Source organism: Girardinichthys multiradiatus, chromosome 9 (assembly GCF_021462225.1).
Source record: "Girardinichthys multiradiatus isolate DD_20200921_A chromosome 9, DD_fGirMul_XY1, whole genome shotgun sequence".
NCBI classification, from domain to species: domain Eukaryota; kingdom Metazoa; phylum Chordata; class Actinopteri; order Cyprinodontiformes; family Goodeidae; genus Girardinichthys; species Girardinichthys multiradiatus.
In genome coordinates this window covers 50,012,345-50,027,648 of record NC_061802.1, presented here as the reverse complement: position 1 = coordinate 50,027,648, position 15,304 = coordinate 50,012,345, and the positions used below count along the sequence as shown (strand labels likewise).

Here is a 15,304-nt window from a genome sequence, read left to right as displayed (position 1 = left end):
TTTCTTGTCATAATACAAATTCTAACAGTCTATTCAGTAGGACTATCAGCTGTGTACTGTATCCACCTCCTGCACAACACAACTGATGGTCCCAACCCCATTTATAAGGCTTGAAATCTCACTTATTAAACCTGACAGGGCACACCTGTGAAGTGAAAACCATTTCAGGTGACTACCTCTTGAAGCTCATCAAGAGAATGCCAAGAGTGTGTGGAGCAGTAATGAAAGCAAAAGGTGGCTATTTTTTATTGTATATTCATAGTCATGAAAATAAAGACAACTCTTTGAATGAGAAGGTGTGTCCAAACTTTTGGTCTGTACTGTACATATATATATATATAAATTGGACCAGCCTGGTAGCCAGTCTTCATTGATTGCACATTGCACCAGTAAGTGCAGAGTTTGAAGGTTCAATTAGCAGGGTAAGAGCACAGTTTTGCTCAAAATATTGAAATGCACACAACATTAATGGTGACATACCAGAGTTCAAAAGAGGACAAATTGTTGGTGCACGTCTTGCTGGCGCATCTGTGACCAAGACAGCAAGTCTTTGTGATGTATCAAGAGCCACGGTATCCAGGGTAATGTCAGCATACCACCAAGAAGGACGAACCACATCCAACAGGATTAACTGTGGACGCAAGAGGAAGCTGTCTGAAAGGGATGTTCGGGTGCTAACCCGGATTGTATCCAAGAAACATAAAACCACAGCTGCCCAAATCACGGCAGAATTAAATGTGCACCTCAACTCTCTAGTTTCCACCAGAACTGTCCGTCGGGAGCTCAACAGGGTCAATATACACGGCCGGGCTGCTATAGCTAAACCTTTGGTCACCATGCTATTGCCAAACGTCGGTTTCAATGGTGCAAGGAGTGCAAATCTTGGGCTGTAGACAATGTGAAACATGTATTGTTCTCTGATGAGTCCACCTTTAATGTTTTCCCCACATCCGGGAGAGTTACAGTGTGGAGAAGCCCCAAATAAGCGTACCACCCAGACTGCTGCTTGCCCAGAGTGAAGCATGGGGGTGGATCAGTGATGGTTTGGGCTGCCATATCATGGCATTCCCTTCGCCCAATACTTGTACTAGATGGGCGCGTCACTGCCAAGGACTACCGAACCATTCTTGAAGACCATGTGCATCCAATGGTTCAAACATTGTATACTGAAGGTGGTGCTGTGTATCAGGATGACAATGCACCAATACACACAGCAAGACTGGTGAAAGATTGGTTTGGTGAACATGAAAGTGAAGTTGAACATCTCCCATGGCCTGCACAGTCACCAGATCTAAATATTATTGAGCCACTTATGGGTGTTTTGGAGGAGCGAGTCAGGAAACGTTTTCCTCCACCAGTATCACGTAGTGACCTGGTCACTATCCTGTAAGAAGAATGGCTTAAAATCCCTCTGACCACTGTGCAGGACTTGTATATGTCATTCCCAAGACGAATCGACGCTGTATTGGCCGCAAAAGGAGGCCCTACACCATACTAATAAATTATTGTGGTCTAAAACCAGGTGTTTCAGTTTCATCGTCCAACCCCTGTATATATATATATATATATAATGCGCTTGTTATCTTGGCTGTGTGAATGATGACATGTATCAATTGATTGCACTCTGATAGAATGTTTTATTTGTTTGATTCCAGAAGGAAATTAGCAGTCCCTCTTTGAGCAGCACAACCTCTTTGTCTTGTGAATCGCTTTGGGCTGTCAGGGTATGTAAAAACAAGAACACCGTCCTTATTAGGACATAGGCTGTCATTTTTCTGTAGCCTTAATCTTTCGACCTAAACCTATTTGTAGAGGGTTTCTTTGCTAAAGTGTGTTTTCAAGCAATCCAAAAATAAATTTGTACACTCATTATTATTATTAGAGTATTATAGTTTGGTAGCCATCAAAGTTTTTGTTGTGCTTACATATATTTTTTGTTGATGCAAACCAAAAGAAAACCGTTATTTTGACCACTTCTTAAGGCACTCACTTAGTTCATTAGCAAACAGAAAAGATGGATCTAATGTATTCATGTATTACAAATGCTACACATATTAAACAGAACATGTTTGAAACCATTAAGTCACGCTTTCATCTTTACATGATGTGCAAGACAAAGTTGTATTGTAATTTTCAGTTCAGTGACAAATTTGGAGAAATCACATGCTACTTTACTGCTCTTTATAAATAAATATTGTGTCCCTGACCATATAGCCTGAGGAGAAGAATATATTTGATGGGATTTTCGAAAGTCTGGCTCCTGCCAATGGCCTGCTGTCAGGAGAGAAGGTCAGACCAGTCCTCATCAACTCCAAGCTGCCCCTGGATGTCCTTGGGAAGGTATTTATGACATTTCTGATTACTTTCGGTTGTAATTTCTTAGGAATGGATATTCTAAGCAAAAAACATGTAACTACTAATTATAAACGATGCAGATATACAGTACAGACCAAAGGTTTGGACACACCTTCTCATTCAAAGAGTTGTCTTTATTTTCATGACTATGAATATTGTAGCTTCACACTGAAGGCATCAAACCTATGAATCAACACATGTGGAATTATATACTGAACAAAAAAGTGTGAAACAACTGAAAATATGTCCTATATTCTAGGTTCTTCAAAGTAGCCACCTTTTGCTTTGATTACTGCTCCGCATTCATCCATTCTGTTGATGAGCTTCAAGAGGTAATCACCTGAAATAGTTTTATAACAGTCTTGAAGGAGTTCCCAGAGATACTTAGCACTTGTTGGCCCTGTTGCCTTCACTCTGCGGTCCAGCTCACCCCAAACCATCTCGATTTGGTTCAGGTCCGGTGACTGTGGAGGCCAGGTCATCTGGCGCAGCACACCATCACTCTCCTTGGTCAAATAGCTCTTACACAGCCTGGAGGTGTGTTTGGGGTGATTGTCCTGTTGAAAAATAAATGATGGTCCACATAAACGCAAACCGGATGGAATAGCATGCCGTTGCAAGATGCTGTGGTAGCCATGCTGGTTCAGTATGCCTTCAATTTTGGATAAATCCCCAACAGTGTCACCAGCAAAGCACCCCACACCATCAGACCTCCTCCTCCATGCTTCACAGTGGGAACCAGGCATGTAGAGTCCATCCGTTCACCTCTTCTGCACCGCACAAAGACACGGTGGTTGGAACCAAAGATCTCAAACTTGGACTCATCAGGCCAAAGCACAGATTTCCACTCGTCGAATGTCCATTACTTGTGTTCTTTAGCCCAAACAAGTCTGTTCTGCTTGTTGCCTGTCCTCAGCAGTGGTTTCCTAGCAGCTATTTTACCATTAAGGCCTGATTCACACAGTCTCCTCTTAAGAGTTGTTCTAGAGATGTGTCTGCTGCTAGATCTCTGTGTGGCATTGACCTGTTCTCTAATCTGAGCTGCTGTTAACCTACGATTTCTGAGGCTGGTGACTCGGACGAACTTATCGTCCGCAGCAGAGGTGACTCCTGGTCTTCTTTTCCTGGGGCGGTCCTCATGTGAGCCAGTTTCATTGTAGCGCTTGATGGTTTTTGCGACTGCACTTGGGGACACTTTCAAAGTTTTCCCAATTGTTCGGACTGACTGATCTTCGTTTCTTAAAGTAATGATGGCCACGCGTTTTTCTTTACTTAGTTGCTTTTTTCTTGCCATAATACAAATTCTAACAGTCTATTCAGTAGGACTATCAGCTGTGTACTGTATCCACCTCCTGCACAACACAACTGATGGTCCCAACCCCATTTATAAGGCTTGAACTTATTAAACCTGACAGGGCACACCTGTGAAGTGAAAACCATTTCAAGTGACGACCTCTTGAAGCTCATCAACAGAATGCCAAGAGTGTGCGGAGCAGTAATCAAAGCAAAAGGTGGCTACTTTGAAGAACCTAGAATATAAGATGTTTTGATGCCTTCAGTGTTAAGCTACAATATTCATAGTCATGAAAATAAAGACAAGACTTTGAATGAAAAGGTGTTTCCAAACTTTTGGTCTATACTGTATATCTAACCAGAAAAAATCCCACTGAGATTAAAAACTTATTTTTCAAGGGTGTCCTGGCCAAGAGGCAGCAACAAATAAAACACAAAGTTGCACAGTTAAAAGGAAAACAACAAACTATGCAAAACAGATACGTGTTATAGAATCAGCCTCTAGATCTTTTAGTTTTTAAGTAAAATAATTCGATGAGATAGGTTCAGTGTATTTCAGAGAAGGGACCCAAGTGGAATAAAACCCTTCTTGCCCTATTCAGTTCGTGCAAAAGGGGCAAAAAAGAAGCAGCAAATTGTTTGAGTGAAAGCTGTACGAGTCAACATTTCTCAATGCATGTGCAGAACAGATATAGTCCAGGAGCAGTCCAAGTAATGCCTTGTAAATAAAAGCATAGCTTGTTTCAAAAATAAAACCCCAGCTATATTAAATATGTGTTCTGCTCTGATGGTATTTAAATGTTCCTCAGATATTCGTTTGAAAGTTGCATCCAACAAATTGACAGGTTGCTACACTCATTGCATAAACATGAGCCCAGTAATTCCTTTTAAAGACAAGATCTTTGCAAGGACATAAATGGCAACTAAATATACAGCTGTCTGATTGAAATCGGCCTTCAGACACAGGCAATCTATTCAAATGAATAGAGAGTGCATTCCATGTTCTAAAATTGCATGTGCAGCTTAAATGACGACATGGAAAACAATGATTATTGACATGATATCTTTGTTTTTCTCTATAATGACTTAATACTTTAGACCTACTTGGTAAAACTGAGGGGCAGGCTTTACAGGGCCACATTCACAGCATCATTTACTGATAAGAAAAGCAAAATAATGGATTGGTGTCTGATAAGAAATCCACCAAATGTTTTTAATTTAATAATGCAAGACCAGCTGTTAAAAACATCTGTATATCAGAGAACAGAAGTAAATGAAGAAGAGCTAAAAAGGTAAATTATTTTTTATATGGTCTGTATACTTCTGCTTGTATGCCTCTGTGCAGCTTTGTGACATTTATGTTCCTGAAAAGTGCATTAGCATATGTTAGGGGTTTTACAATATTAGGAACACTTTTAAATATAAAGCACATGTGTACAACACAGCATCTGATCATCTCCGTGACAATGTAAACTAAAAAAAAACTGTTTCTAAAAGTAGAATTCGTGGCACATATGTTACATTGGAATACATAAGATAAAATTGTCTCACCCTTGAGCCCACATCAAAAGAGCTGACAACAGGATATTCACCGATGGAGTTGGTCTGTCAATCTGCAGCAAAAACAGCAACACAAAAACAATAAGGCAGATACGACAACTTTTACCTTTCCCTCAAATCCACAGTCCACCAACTCCAAAACGCTCTCATAGAAAAGTTGTGACCCACAGAATTTCTACGCTAACCCAGGGCATTTTTGTGAAGTTTGTGCTCAAAATTACATGGCCAAATGTAATTGAGTTTTTCTCAGCAATTACAAACTCTGTGTCAGGCTTGGTGTCAAATTAAAGGTAACACTCTTGAGATTCAATCAGAAGTCAGAGTAGCAGCTATTGTTTCAGATATAATGAGGATGGCACACAGAAAAAAATGAAAATTTTTTCCCTCACCAGAATTGTTCCTGCATTGTACAGTATATAAACTTTTTAGAAATATCATGAGAAGGCTACAAACTTTAGAAAACCCTAAATCCACTTGTGGAAATTACCTGTGCAAAGTTTCACGCTGCTGAGGTAAACTAAAACAAAGTTACAGAGGTTTTAGTAAAGACATATGTAGGCGTTTTTACTTTTGGCACCATATGGCACAATTCGGCACAATCTGCAAAAGTGGAGATTTCTTGTGTTTTTACTTGAAAAATGTAATGAACTACTTTTACATGTCTAAAACAGTCTGTTTTTGATTTTTTTGTTTTTATTACACACATCTATTTTTTTTATAATTTTCAATAGAACAAGAAAATGCTATGTTGAATCATATTGGAGCACATTTATTGAACAGGAAGCACCAGTGTAAAAAAAAAAATCAATCTTCGCAATAAAATACGTAACAGCATCGCTAAAAATAAAATATCAATTTATTGACAACCGGTCAGGTGGAGGTGGGTGTGTAGGGGCTGATTACAGATGCAAACCTTTCAGTACTATCTTCCACTGTGTGGCTAACAAATCCATTTATTATGGGACATGGAAGCACTAGTGTAAAAAGAAAACCAATCTTTAAAAGTATTTCACAATAAAACTAAAATTAAATACCTTTCAAGCGGCAGAACTCCATAATCCAGCTTATCATTGATCTTGTTGCAAATAAATAAGGTCTTCGTCTTCAGATGAGTAATCCTCTGCACAGACTTCACTACCGCAGTCCATTGTAAATAGGTCCGATGCGTAACAGCTGTAGCGACTGCGCCTTGCGATACAGGCGCCCTGTCCCAATACCCACACTACACCCTACGCCACTCTATGAAGTGTGTACTTTGTACAAGTGCATGTAGTGGTTGAAGTGCGTAGGTTACAAGTGTGCAAAATTGGAGAATTGGGACAGTAGGGGTTACGTCATCGACTTGCACCTCTGCACCATAACTGCATCATCAAAAAGAGCGGGAACCAGCGCTCTTTTCACAGTCTTGCTGCTAAAAAAACTATTTAAAACTGCAACAAGCAATTGTTTTGAGGAGAATAAAGTGCAGGAAGCGAAGGAGGTTTATACACCAGACTCTCGCCGCGCCAGTGTTTGTTTGAAAGGTAACTTCAGTGTTATGACCTACTGACTGCCCAGACTCACTCTGAACCCAGTGGTTTCTTACAATGTTGAGCCTGGAAAACCAGTAAAAAAAATATTTGTCAGCTTGCTGTCTAAAGATTACGCAGTTCTGATTTATTATTATTCTGATTGGAAGAAGCTAAACATGACTGTCAATCTCCCTCGGACTGGGGCTCCATGCAAGATCTCACCTTGTGGCGTATCAGTGATCCTAAGAAAGGTGAGAAATCAACTACACGGGAGGAGCTGGTCAATGACCTGAAGAGAGCTGCCACCACTGTTTCCAAGGTTACTGTGGGTAATACACTAAGACGTCATAGTTTAAAGTCATGCATGGCACGGAAGGTTCCCCTGCCTAAATCAGGAAATGTCCAGGCCTGTCTTATGTTTGCCCATGACCATTTGAATGATCCAGAGGAGTCATGGGAAAAGGTTCTGTGGTCAGATGAGACCAAAATAGAACTTTCTGGTCTTAATTCCACTCGCCGTGTTTGGACGACGAAGAATGATGAGTCCATCCCAAAAACACAATCCCTACTGTGAAGCATGGGGGTAGAAGCATCATGCTTTGGGGGTGTTTTTCTGCACTTGGGACAGGACGACTGCACTGTATTAAGGAGAGGATGACTGGGGCCATGTATTGCAAGATTTTGGGGAACAACCCTTCCCCAAAACCTTCCCTCAGTTAGAGCATTGAAGATGGGTTGTGGCTTGGTCTTCCAACTTGGCAATGACCCGAAGCACACAGCCAGGATAACCAAGGAGTGGCTCCGTTAGAAGCATATCAAGGTTCTGGAGTAGCCTAGCCAGTCTCCAGACCTAAACCCTATCGAAAATCTTTGGAGGGAGCTCCAACTCCGTGTTTCTCAGCGACAGGCCAGAAACCTGGCTGATCTGGAAAAGATCTGTGTGGAAGAATGGGCCAAAATCCCTGCTGCAGTTTGTGCAAACCTGGTGAAAAACTACAGGAAACATTTGACCTTTGTAATTGCAAACAAAGGCCACTGTACCAAATATTAACATTGATTTTCACAGGGGTTCATATACCTTTTTGCAGCAGTAACACACAAATACACTATTGAAAAATCATACATTGTGATGTCTCTCACAGTGGACATACACCTAAGATGAAAATTTCAGACCCCTCAATGATTTCTAAGTGGGAGAACTTGCAAAGTCGTAGGGTGTTCAAACACTGATTTTCCTCACTGAATATCTTTTCTTCTTTAACTGTCTCCATCTTTCTGTCTCTTTATCACATCTTTTATCTGTTTCTGTCTCTTTCTATCATTCTTTCTTTTCTCTATCATGTATGTATATATACATGATATACGTATATATATGTATATAAACATGGTCACAGAATATGACAGCTGTTATCGTATCCTGTGACCTAGGCCAGATTAGTGACAGTACGCTGGAAACCACCTGCTATGCCCACCCACCTTTATTATTAGCCAATATACACCGTGCATTGCCTCCTGCTTCCAATCATTGCATGTCAAGTCAACAAACTGACATACATTGGCCTGTAAAAGTATTTATACCCCTTGAATTTTTCCACATATTGTCACATTACAATTCAATTCAGTTTATTTATATAGTGCCAATTCACAACACATGTCGCCTCCAGGCACTTCACAAAAGTCAGGTTCATACATTCCAATTAATTGTAACCATTGAACAGTTCAGTCAGATTCAGTTATTTATTCAAATTGGATAAAAAGTTTTTCTATCTAAGGAAACCCAGCAGATTGCATCCAGTCAGTGACTTGCAGCATTCACTCCTCCTGGATGAGCATGTAGAGACAGTGGAAGGTCACTGGTGTTGACTTTGCAGCAATCCCTCATACTGAGCATGCATGTAGCGACAGTGGAGAGGAAAAACATACAACCACAAACATAAATATATTTTATTGGAATTTTATGTGAAAGACCAACACAAAGTGGTATACAATTGTGAAGTGGAACGAAAATTATACATTTTTTACAAATAAAAAATTAAAAGGGCAGTGTGCAAACGTATTCAACCCCTTTTACTCTGAGTGCAACCAATTGCCTTCAGAAGTTGCCTAATAATTACTAGTGAATAGAGTTCACCTGTGTCTAAACTAATCTCAGTACAAATTAAGCTGTTCTGTGACGGCCTCAGAGGTTGGTTAAGAGACTATTGGGGAACAAACAGAATCATGAAGTCCAAGGAACACACCAGACAGCTCAGGGTTAAAGTTGTGGAGAAGTTTAAAGCAGGCTTAGGCTATAAGAAGATTTCCCAAGCTTTGAAGATCTCATGGAGCACTGTTCAATCCATCATTCGGAAATGGAGTATTGCATGGAGTATTGCACAACTGTAAACCTACCAAGACAAGGCCTTCCACTCACAGGCCGAACAGGAGAGCACTGATCGTAGATGCAGCCAAGAGGCGCATATATATAGACAACAGGGGGAAATCTTTGGTGATTAGCAAGACACTCAATAAAGGAGTGGTTCTGCAGGTGGGGACCACAGACCACTTCTCAGTACCGCTGCTTTCTGGCTGATGTTTTAGTCACTTTTGAATGTTGGTGGTGCTTTCACACTCGTGGTAGCATGAGACGGACTCTACAACCCACACAAGTGGCTCAGGTAGTGCAGCTCATCCAGGATGGCACATCAATGTGAACTGTGGCACAAAGGTTTGCTGTGTCTGTCAGCGTAGTGTCCAGAGCCTGGAGGCGCTACCAGGAGACCGGCCAGTACACCAGGAGACGTGGAGGAGGCCGTAGGAGGGCAACAACCCAGCAGCAGGACCGCTACCTCCACCTTTGTGCAAGGAGGAACAGGAGGAGCACTGCCAGATCCCCGCAAAATGACCTCCAGCAGGCCACAAATGTGCATGTGTCTGCACAAACGGTTAGAAACCGACTCCATGAGGATGGTATGAGGGCCCGACGTCCACAAATGGAGGTTGTGCTCACAGCCCAACACCGTGCAGGACGCTTGGCATTTGCCAGAGAACACCAGAATTGGCAAATTTGCCACTGGCGCCCTGTGGTCTTCACAGATGAAAGCAGGTTCACACTGAGCACGTGACAAACGTAACAGAGTCTGGAGACACCGTGGAGAGCGATCTGCTGCCTGCAACATCCTTCAGCATGACCGGTTTGGCAGTGGGTCAGTAATGGTGTGGGGTGGCATTTCTTTGGAGGGACGCACAGCCCTCCATGTGCTCGCCAGAGGTAGCCTGACTGCCATTAGGTACCGAGATGAGATCCTCAGACCCTTTGTGAGACCATATGCTGGTGCGGTTGGCCCTGGGTTCTTCCTAATGCAGGACAATGCTAGACCTCATGTGGCTGGAGTGTGTCAGCAGTTCCTGCAAGATGAATACATTGAAGCTATAGACTGGCCCGCCCGTTCTCCAGACCTGAATCCGATTGAGCACATCTGGGACATCATATCTCGCTCCATCCACCAACGTCACGTTGCACCACAGACTGTCCAGGAGTTGGCGGATGCTTTAGTCCAGGTCTGGGAGGAGATCCCTCAGGAGACCATCCACCGTCTCATCAGGAGCATGTCCAGGCGTTGTAGGGAGGTCATACAGACAAGTGGAGGCCACACACAATACTGGGCCTCATTTTGACTTGTTTTAAGGACATTACATCAAAGTTGGATCAGCCTCTAGTGTGTTTTTCCACTTTCATTTTGTGTCTGACTCCAAATCCAGGCCTCCATTGGTTAATAAATTTGATTTCCATTGATTATTTTTGTGTGATTTTGCTGTCAGCACATTCAACTTTGTACAGAAAAAAGTGTTCAATGAGAATATTTCATTCATTCAGATCTAGGATGTGTTATTTGAGTGTTCCCTTTATTTTTTGAGTTGTGTATATATATATATCTATATATAAATATATAGATATATATATAGATATACATATATATATATATATATATATATATATATATATATATATATATATACATATCTATAGTTATATATACATATCTATAGTTATATATACATATCTATATATATCTATATATCTTTATATATATATATAGATATATATATATATAGATATAGATATAGATATAGAAAATTATTTTGTTTGTTTTGCTCTCAACAGATCTTCTTCCCAAGTTTCATTCTTCTGTTTATATTACACTATTAGGTTTGGGACTTAAGTGACATCGATAAAGATGGCCATTTGGACAAGGACGAGTTTGCAGTGGTGAGTTTTATTGATTTCCTTGTTATCGACTCTAGGACAATAATCACTCTCAGATGAACAGTATAGCATAAAGGGTCTTAGACATAAAATATTTAAATTACATTTCCTCTTCATGTCTTAGTCAAACCTTTAGAAGTGTAGTGACTCAGGAACGGTAGAATTTTCTTTTCTGTGAACAAAAGCATAATAGACAAAAAGCTGTTTAGTTATCAGAAATTGCTGTTTTAATGCATCAGTGTTTACAGTGTTTTTAGGTTACTGATTGTTAGCTTTTTGTTGTTAGAATGTTTATTTACACAGATTACTCTTGGTTAATGTAGCTTTAGTTTTATTTGAATGTAATAAATTAGCAGAAAGTGTAGAAAAGCAAAATTAGAACTATCAGCTCACCTGCTTAAATAGCAAAACTGTTAGATGAAAACAGCTGAACAAGCAGAAATCAATGCTTGTTAGACCTTTGACCCTTGTTAGAGAGTAAAGGTTTAGCAGCAAATTTAGGAAATCAAGGCAGAACTGCCAGTGGATCTGCTGTAGAAGAAAAACGTTTTGGTGAAATGTTCTGAAGATGCTGAACTATATGGAAAAAACAGTTGTTGAGATGTAAAACAATTGCAGATACTTTAGGTCCCCTACCTTATCCCCAACCTGTTGCTGCTATTAACTCTTTGCTGTCTTGCTTTCTTCAACATAAAAAAACTCTTGGATTAGTGCTTGTGTCTTATTCATGTCCTCTCAGCCCCCGTCACTGATGGCAGACGGCCTCTCATCTTGAGGCTTATCCTGGTTCTGCCAGAGGTTTAGCTGCTACTCCCGTTACAGCCTTGTGTGTGTGATGTATTTTACATGTTAATCCCTGTTAGTTCTTTTTTGATGGTTATGATTGGCAGCTAATGAAAATTTAATTCAATATCTCAGAGAATCTGAATATTAGATCAAACTAATGAAAAAATATTTTAATACAGAAATGTTATGTTTATATACTCAAAAAACCCTAAAATACTTATAGGGAAGACTGCTGACCTGAATCCAGTAGTGACCGAAACCTTTTACTAGGAGGATAAGATTTACATAATCTAGCCTAACACAATATACAAACCATTGTGATGCCTCCTTGGGACCTGTAAAATTGGTTTTCTCATACAAAAGCCTGATAAACAGTTTCATTATTTTATTACATTTAGAACTGTACATAGAAGTGTGTTTCATCAAAGCTGAAAGGAGTTGTTATTTATAGTAATTCTCAATTCCACTACAATATGGAGCTCCAACACCAAGATTGGACTGGCACATCACTTCTACAGCTCAGAACTGTTGCTCACTCTTTTACACTATCCAATAAGGCTCATGCAGGCAGATACTTATTCACAAGCAAACATCCAGAATTCTTAAAGTACTATCGGTGAAATTCTTTCACTGTGTGAATTCTTTCACCGTCATAAGTAACATAAAAACATAAAATATAAGTAACATAAAGAAAAGAACTGAGGGGTAGAATGTAGCAAAATTGTTGGTAGTATGTATACAGAAGCATGGTCTAGTAGTGCTTTCTGTGTTCATGAAATGTGAAGAGTTAATGGCAGCAGTAGCTCTGTTAACTCAATTAATCTAGTGGAGAAACGTAGGTAAACAGGCTCACAGCCAGTTGCAGAATCATCTATATCATGGAAAACAACCTTCAGCACCCTTCTTTAAGTTCATAAAGGGTGCTAAAGATGTTGCAGATAATGCTGAAGACTTTGTAGGGGAATCTGAAGATGATAAGTTAAAAGGTGCAGCAGAGAAAGATGATGATGATTGCACTGATGACTCCAATAGGTAAACAGGCCCAGAGCTAGTTGTTAAATCATTTATAGCATGAAAAACTGTATACACAGGTAATGGAAGCAATAGCTCTTTCAATGCCCTATATCCAGAAGAGAGACAAAGTTTCCAACAGAAAGACAGGCCCTGGGTTCTCTATATGCAACCATTAAAGCAGAGAATGTTCTTCCAGGCTATGCACCTTGTGTATCGGGCCTTAGAGAAGGAGCCGATTCCCGCACTACTTCCCTCTGCCCTCATCCCTCCATCAAAGAGGAAGAAGAGTCTCTTCACAGTGACAGGTCACGTTACTGGTCTACCAGCCAGCCCCCCACCACTGAAAGACTCACTACATTCCACACCCTCCCATGGCAGCATGACATCACTCAACAGCACCGGCAGCCTGTCACCCAAACACACTCTCAAGTCAGGACAGGTAATAAACTCTCCCACACTAATATAGAATACTATAGCAAGTAAACACAGACCAATGTGTCAGATATTTGACTAAAGACATACTAGAGAAAAAAAACATTGGTGCACTATCTATTAAAACGTCCCTGCTGTGTTTTATTGGATCTCTCACTGAGGATTGTAAGCAGGGTTTGTACGGGTGCTTGAAATGCTTGAATTTCAACAAGGTGTTTTCAAGGTTTGGACAGTGCTGGATTTCTGTATAAAGTCCTTGAATGTGCTTGATATTCTAACTGCACAGTTTTGAAATAAAGAGCTCTCTAACAGTTTGATTAAGAGCCTCAATTTGATTTTGTTATGTTAAAGGCACAAAATAGAGAGCTACCATTTTTGCCTTTAGTGAAGTCTCAGAATGCCTTGTTTCCACTCAGAGTGGGTCTGCTCCTTCTTGTAATACCGCCGTGTGAGCAGTAGACATCACCTGGTGACCAGCAGCATCCTCTGTCAAACTATGAAGCAGACCTACTTTGACCACATAACTGTGACTTGCTAGTTGAGCACGTCTCGGTGAGCATGAGGAAACTGCATGCCAGGCAGTTGCAATTTTTAATGACCACTGGCTTGAAAACGCTAGATACAAAACATGGTTCAAACAAGTATCTAATCCTTAAGTAGCTTCCTGCAATATATGCAAGAAGGACCTGGATCTTTTCACAATGGAAGGGACGGCGCTGTCAAGCGGTAAGCCATAGTAATTCAATTCAATTCAATACAGTTTTATTTATATAGCACCAATTCACAACACATGTCGTCTCAAGGCACTTCACAAAGGGTTTTGAAATGGTGTAGGGTAGTTGAGAGAGGTTAGATTAAACTACTGAGTGTTAGGGTTTGGCCATTTTAGAATGGGCTATATGTAGGGGTAGTAAGTAAAATAATAAACTTATAAAGTTTATCCATCTAGAGCCCACTGGTGGCCATTGTTATACTAAAAACCACAAGGATTGGGGGTACCTCACTCTGTCAGACTGATTATAACCATTGGAAAAGAGAAGGGTGGGTAGTGGGAGGGAATTGTAACTTTAAGCTACATAACAACTTTGCAGGTGAATTGCAAATTGATTGTTTGAAGGAAGGATCAAGCTAGGGCTTTATGTCATTTACTGTACTTTAAAATGTGCAATAAAAAAATATTTTATTGAAAACGCTAGTAAATGTGGTTAATTAATTGTTTAATTACGCAAAAAAGTAGCTGTGGCTTGGCAGTGTTCCATTATGCTCACTGTGCTTCTGATGTCTTTTGGGTTTTTTCTGCCTATATGTGCGATTAATATTACTATTATAACTTGCTGAATTTTAATCAGTTACACAGTATTCTAGATTGCTGATTGGCTCCCTTCATTTAGGGAACGCTGCGTGTGCTGTGTTTATAAAGCTCATTGAAAAAAAGGCACACAAGGCTATAGACTGATCAAACATTTGGTGCTGAAAAAGCTTGAAAATCTACCTGGAAAATGAATTTTACTGTGGGAAAACTTTACAAACCATGTGTAAGCAGTGTAAATGAAAGCAGCAGGCAGAAACTAAATTGAGCACATTACATAAAAGCAGCAAGCAGATGGTATTTTGTTATGACACCACTCTACCCTTTTTAAATCCTAGTTGGACATTCCTTCTTTGTAAAAGGTATTTTCAACAACAAAGGCAATCATTATGCCTCCGTCATGCTATTGCATTTCTGTCTTATTTTTCTGTGGTGTATAAAGATGCTCTTCAGTAAAAAATTTTCCAGAATTACCTCTAATACTATCAATTATGTTGGTAGTAATTCTTTATCGACATATTGTACATTCATGTTTGTGACAGCATTTTTAGCAATTGCTTGTTTCATACCTGCCAACAGTAAAAAAGCAGCATGTTTAACACCTTGAACAAATTGTGTGATCAGTTAGTAATTTGTAAAACATTGAGACTGGTAATGAGTATGTAAAGGATTTAATTTACTTAGACCTGGCCTATATGGAACAACCTGCACTCATCACATTTTTAAAATATACATCACAGCTGCTGCTGTCGGTCAAAGCAGCAAATGAAGGTCACCAGACACAGAGGATCCTGTGTG

At 40.1% G+C, this 15,304-nt stretch overlaps 1 protein-coding gene across 21 annotated transcripts in view; it reads left to right on the top strand.

The window, feature by feature from the left end:
• The window catches only part of eps15l1a (epidermal growth factor receptor pathway substrate 15-like 1a), a 305,470-nt gene that overhangs the window by 77,673 nt on the left and 212,493 nt on the right, over positions 1-15,304 (top strand). For 20 of the 21 annotated variants that reach the window (XR_007039479.1, XR_007039480.1, XR_007039478.1 and 17 more), the window contains 4 exons: positions 1,656-1,724; positions 2,215-2,340; positions 10,909-10,968; positions 12,962-13,204. Coding sequence is in view for 16 of the 21 variants with exons in the window: in XM_047373747.1 (XP_047229703.1) it covers positions 1,656-1,724; positions 2,215-2,340; positions 10,909-10,968; positions 12,962-13,204 (498 nt within the window). In the remaining 5 variants the exon portion in view is untranslated. The remainder of the gene's footprint in view (positions 1-1,655; positions 1,725-2,214; positions 2,341-10,908; positions 10,969-12,961; positions 13,205-15,304) is intronic. The other variant, XM_047373750.1, reaches the window with a different exon arrangement.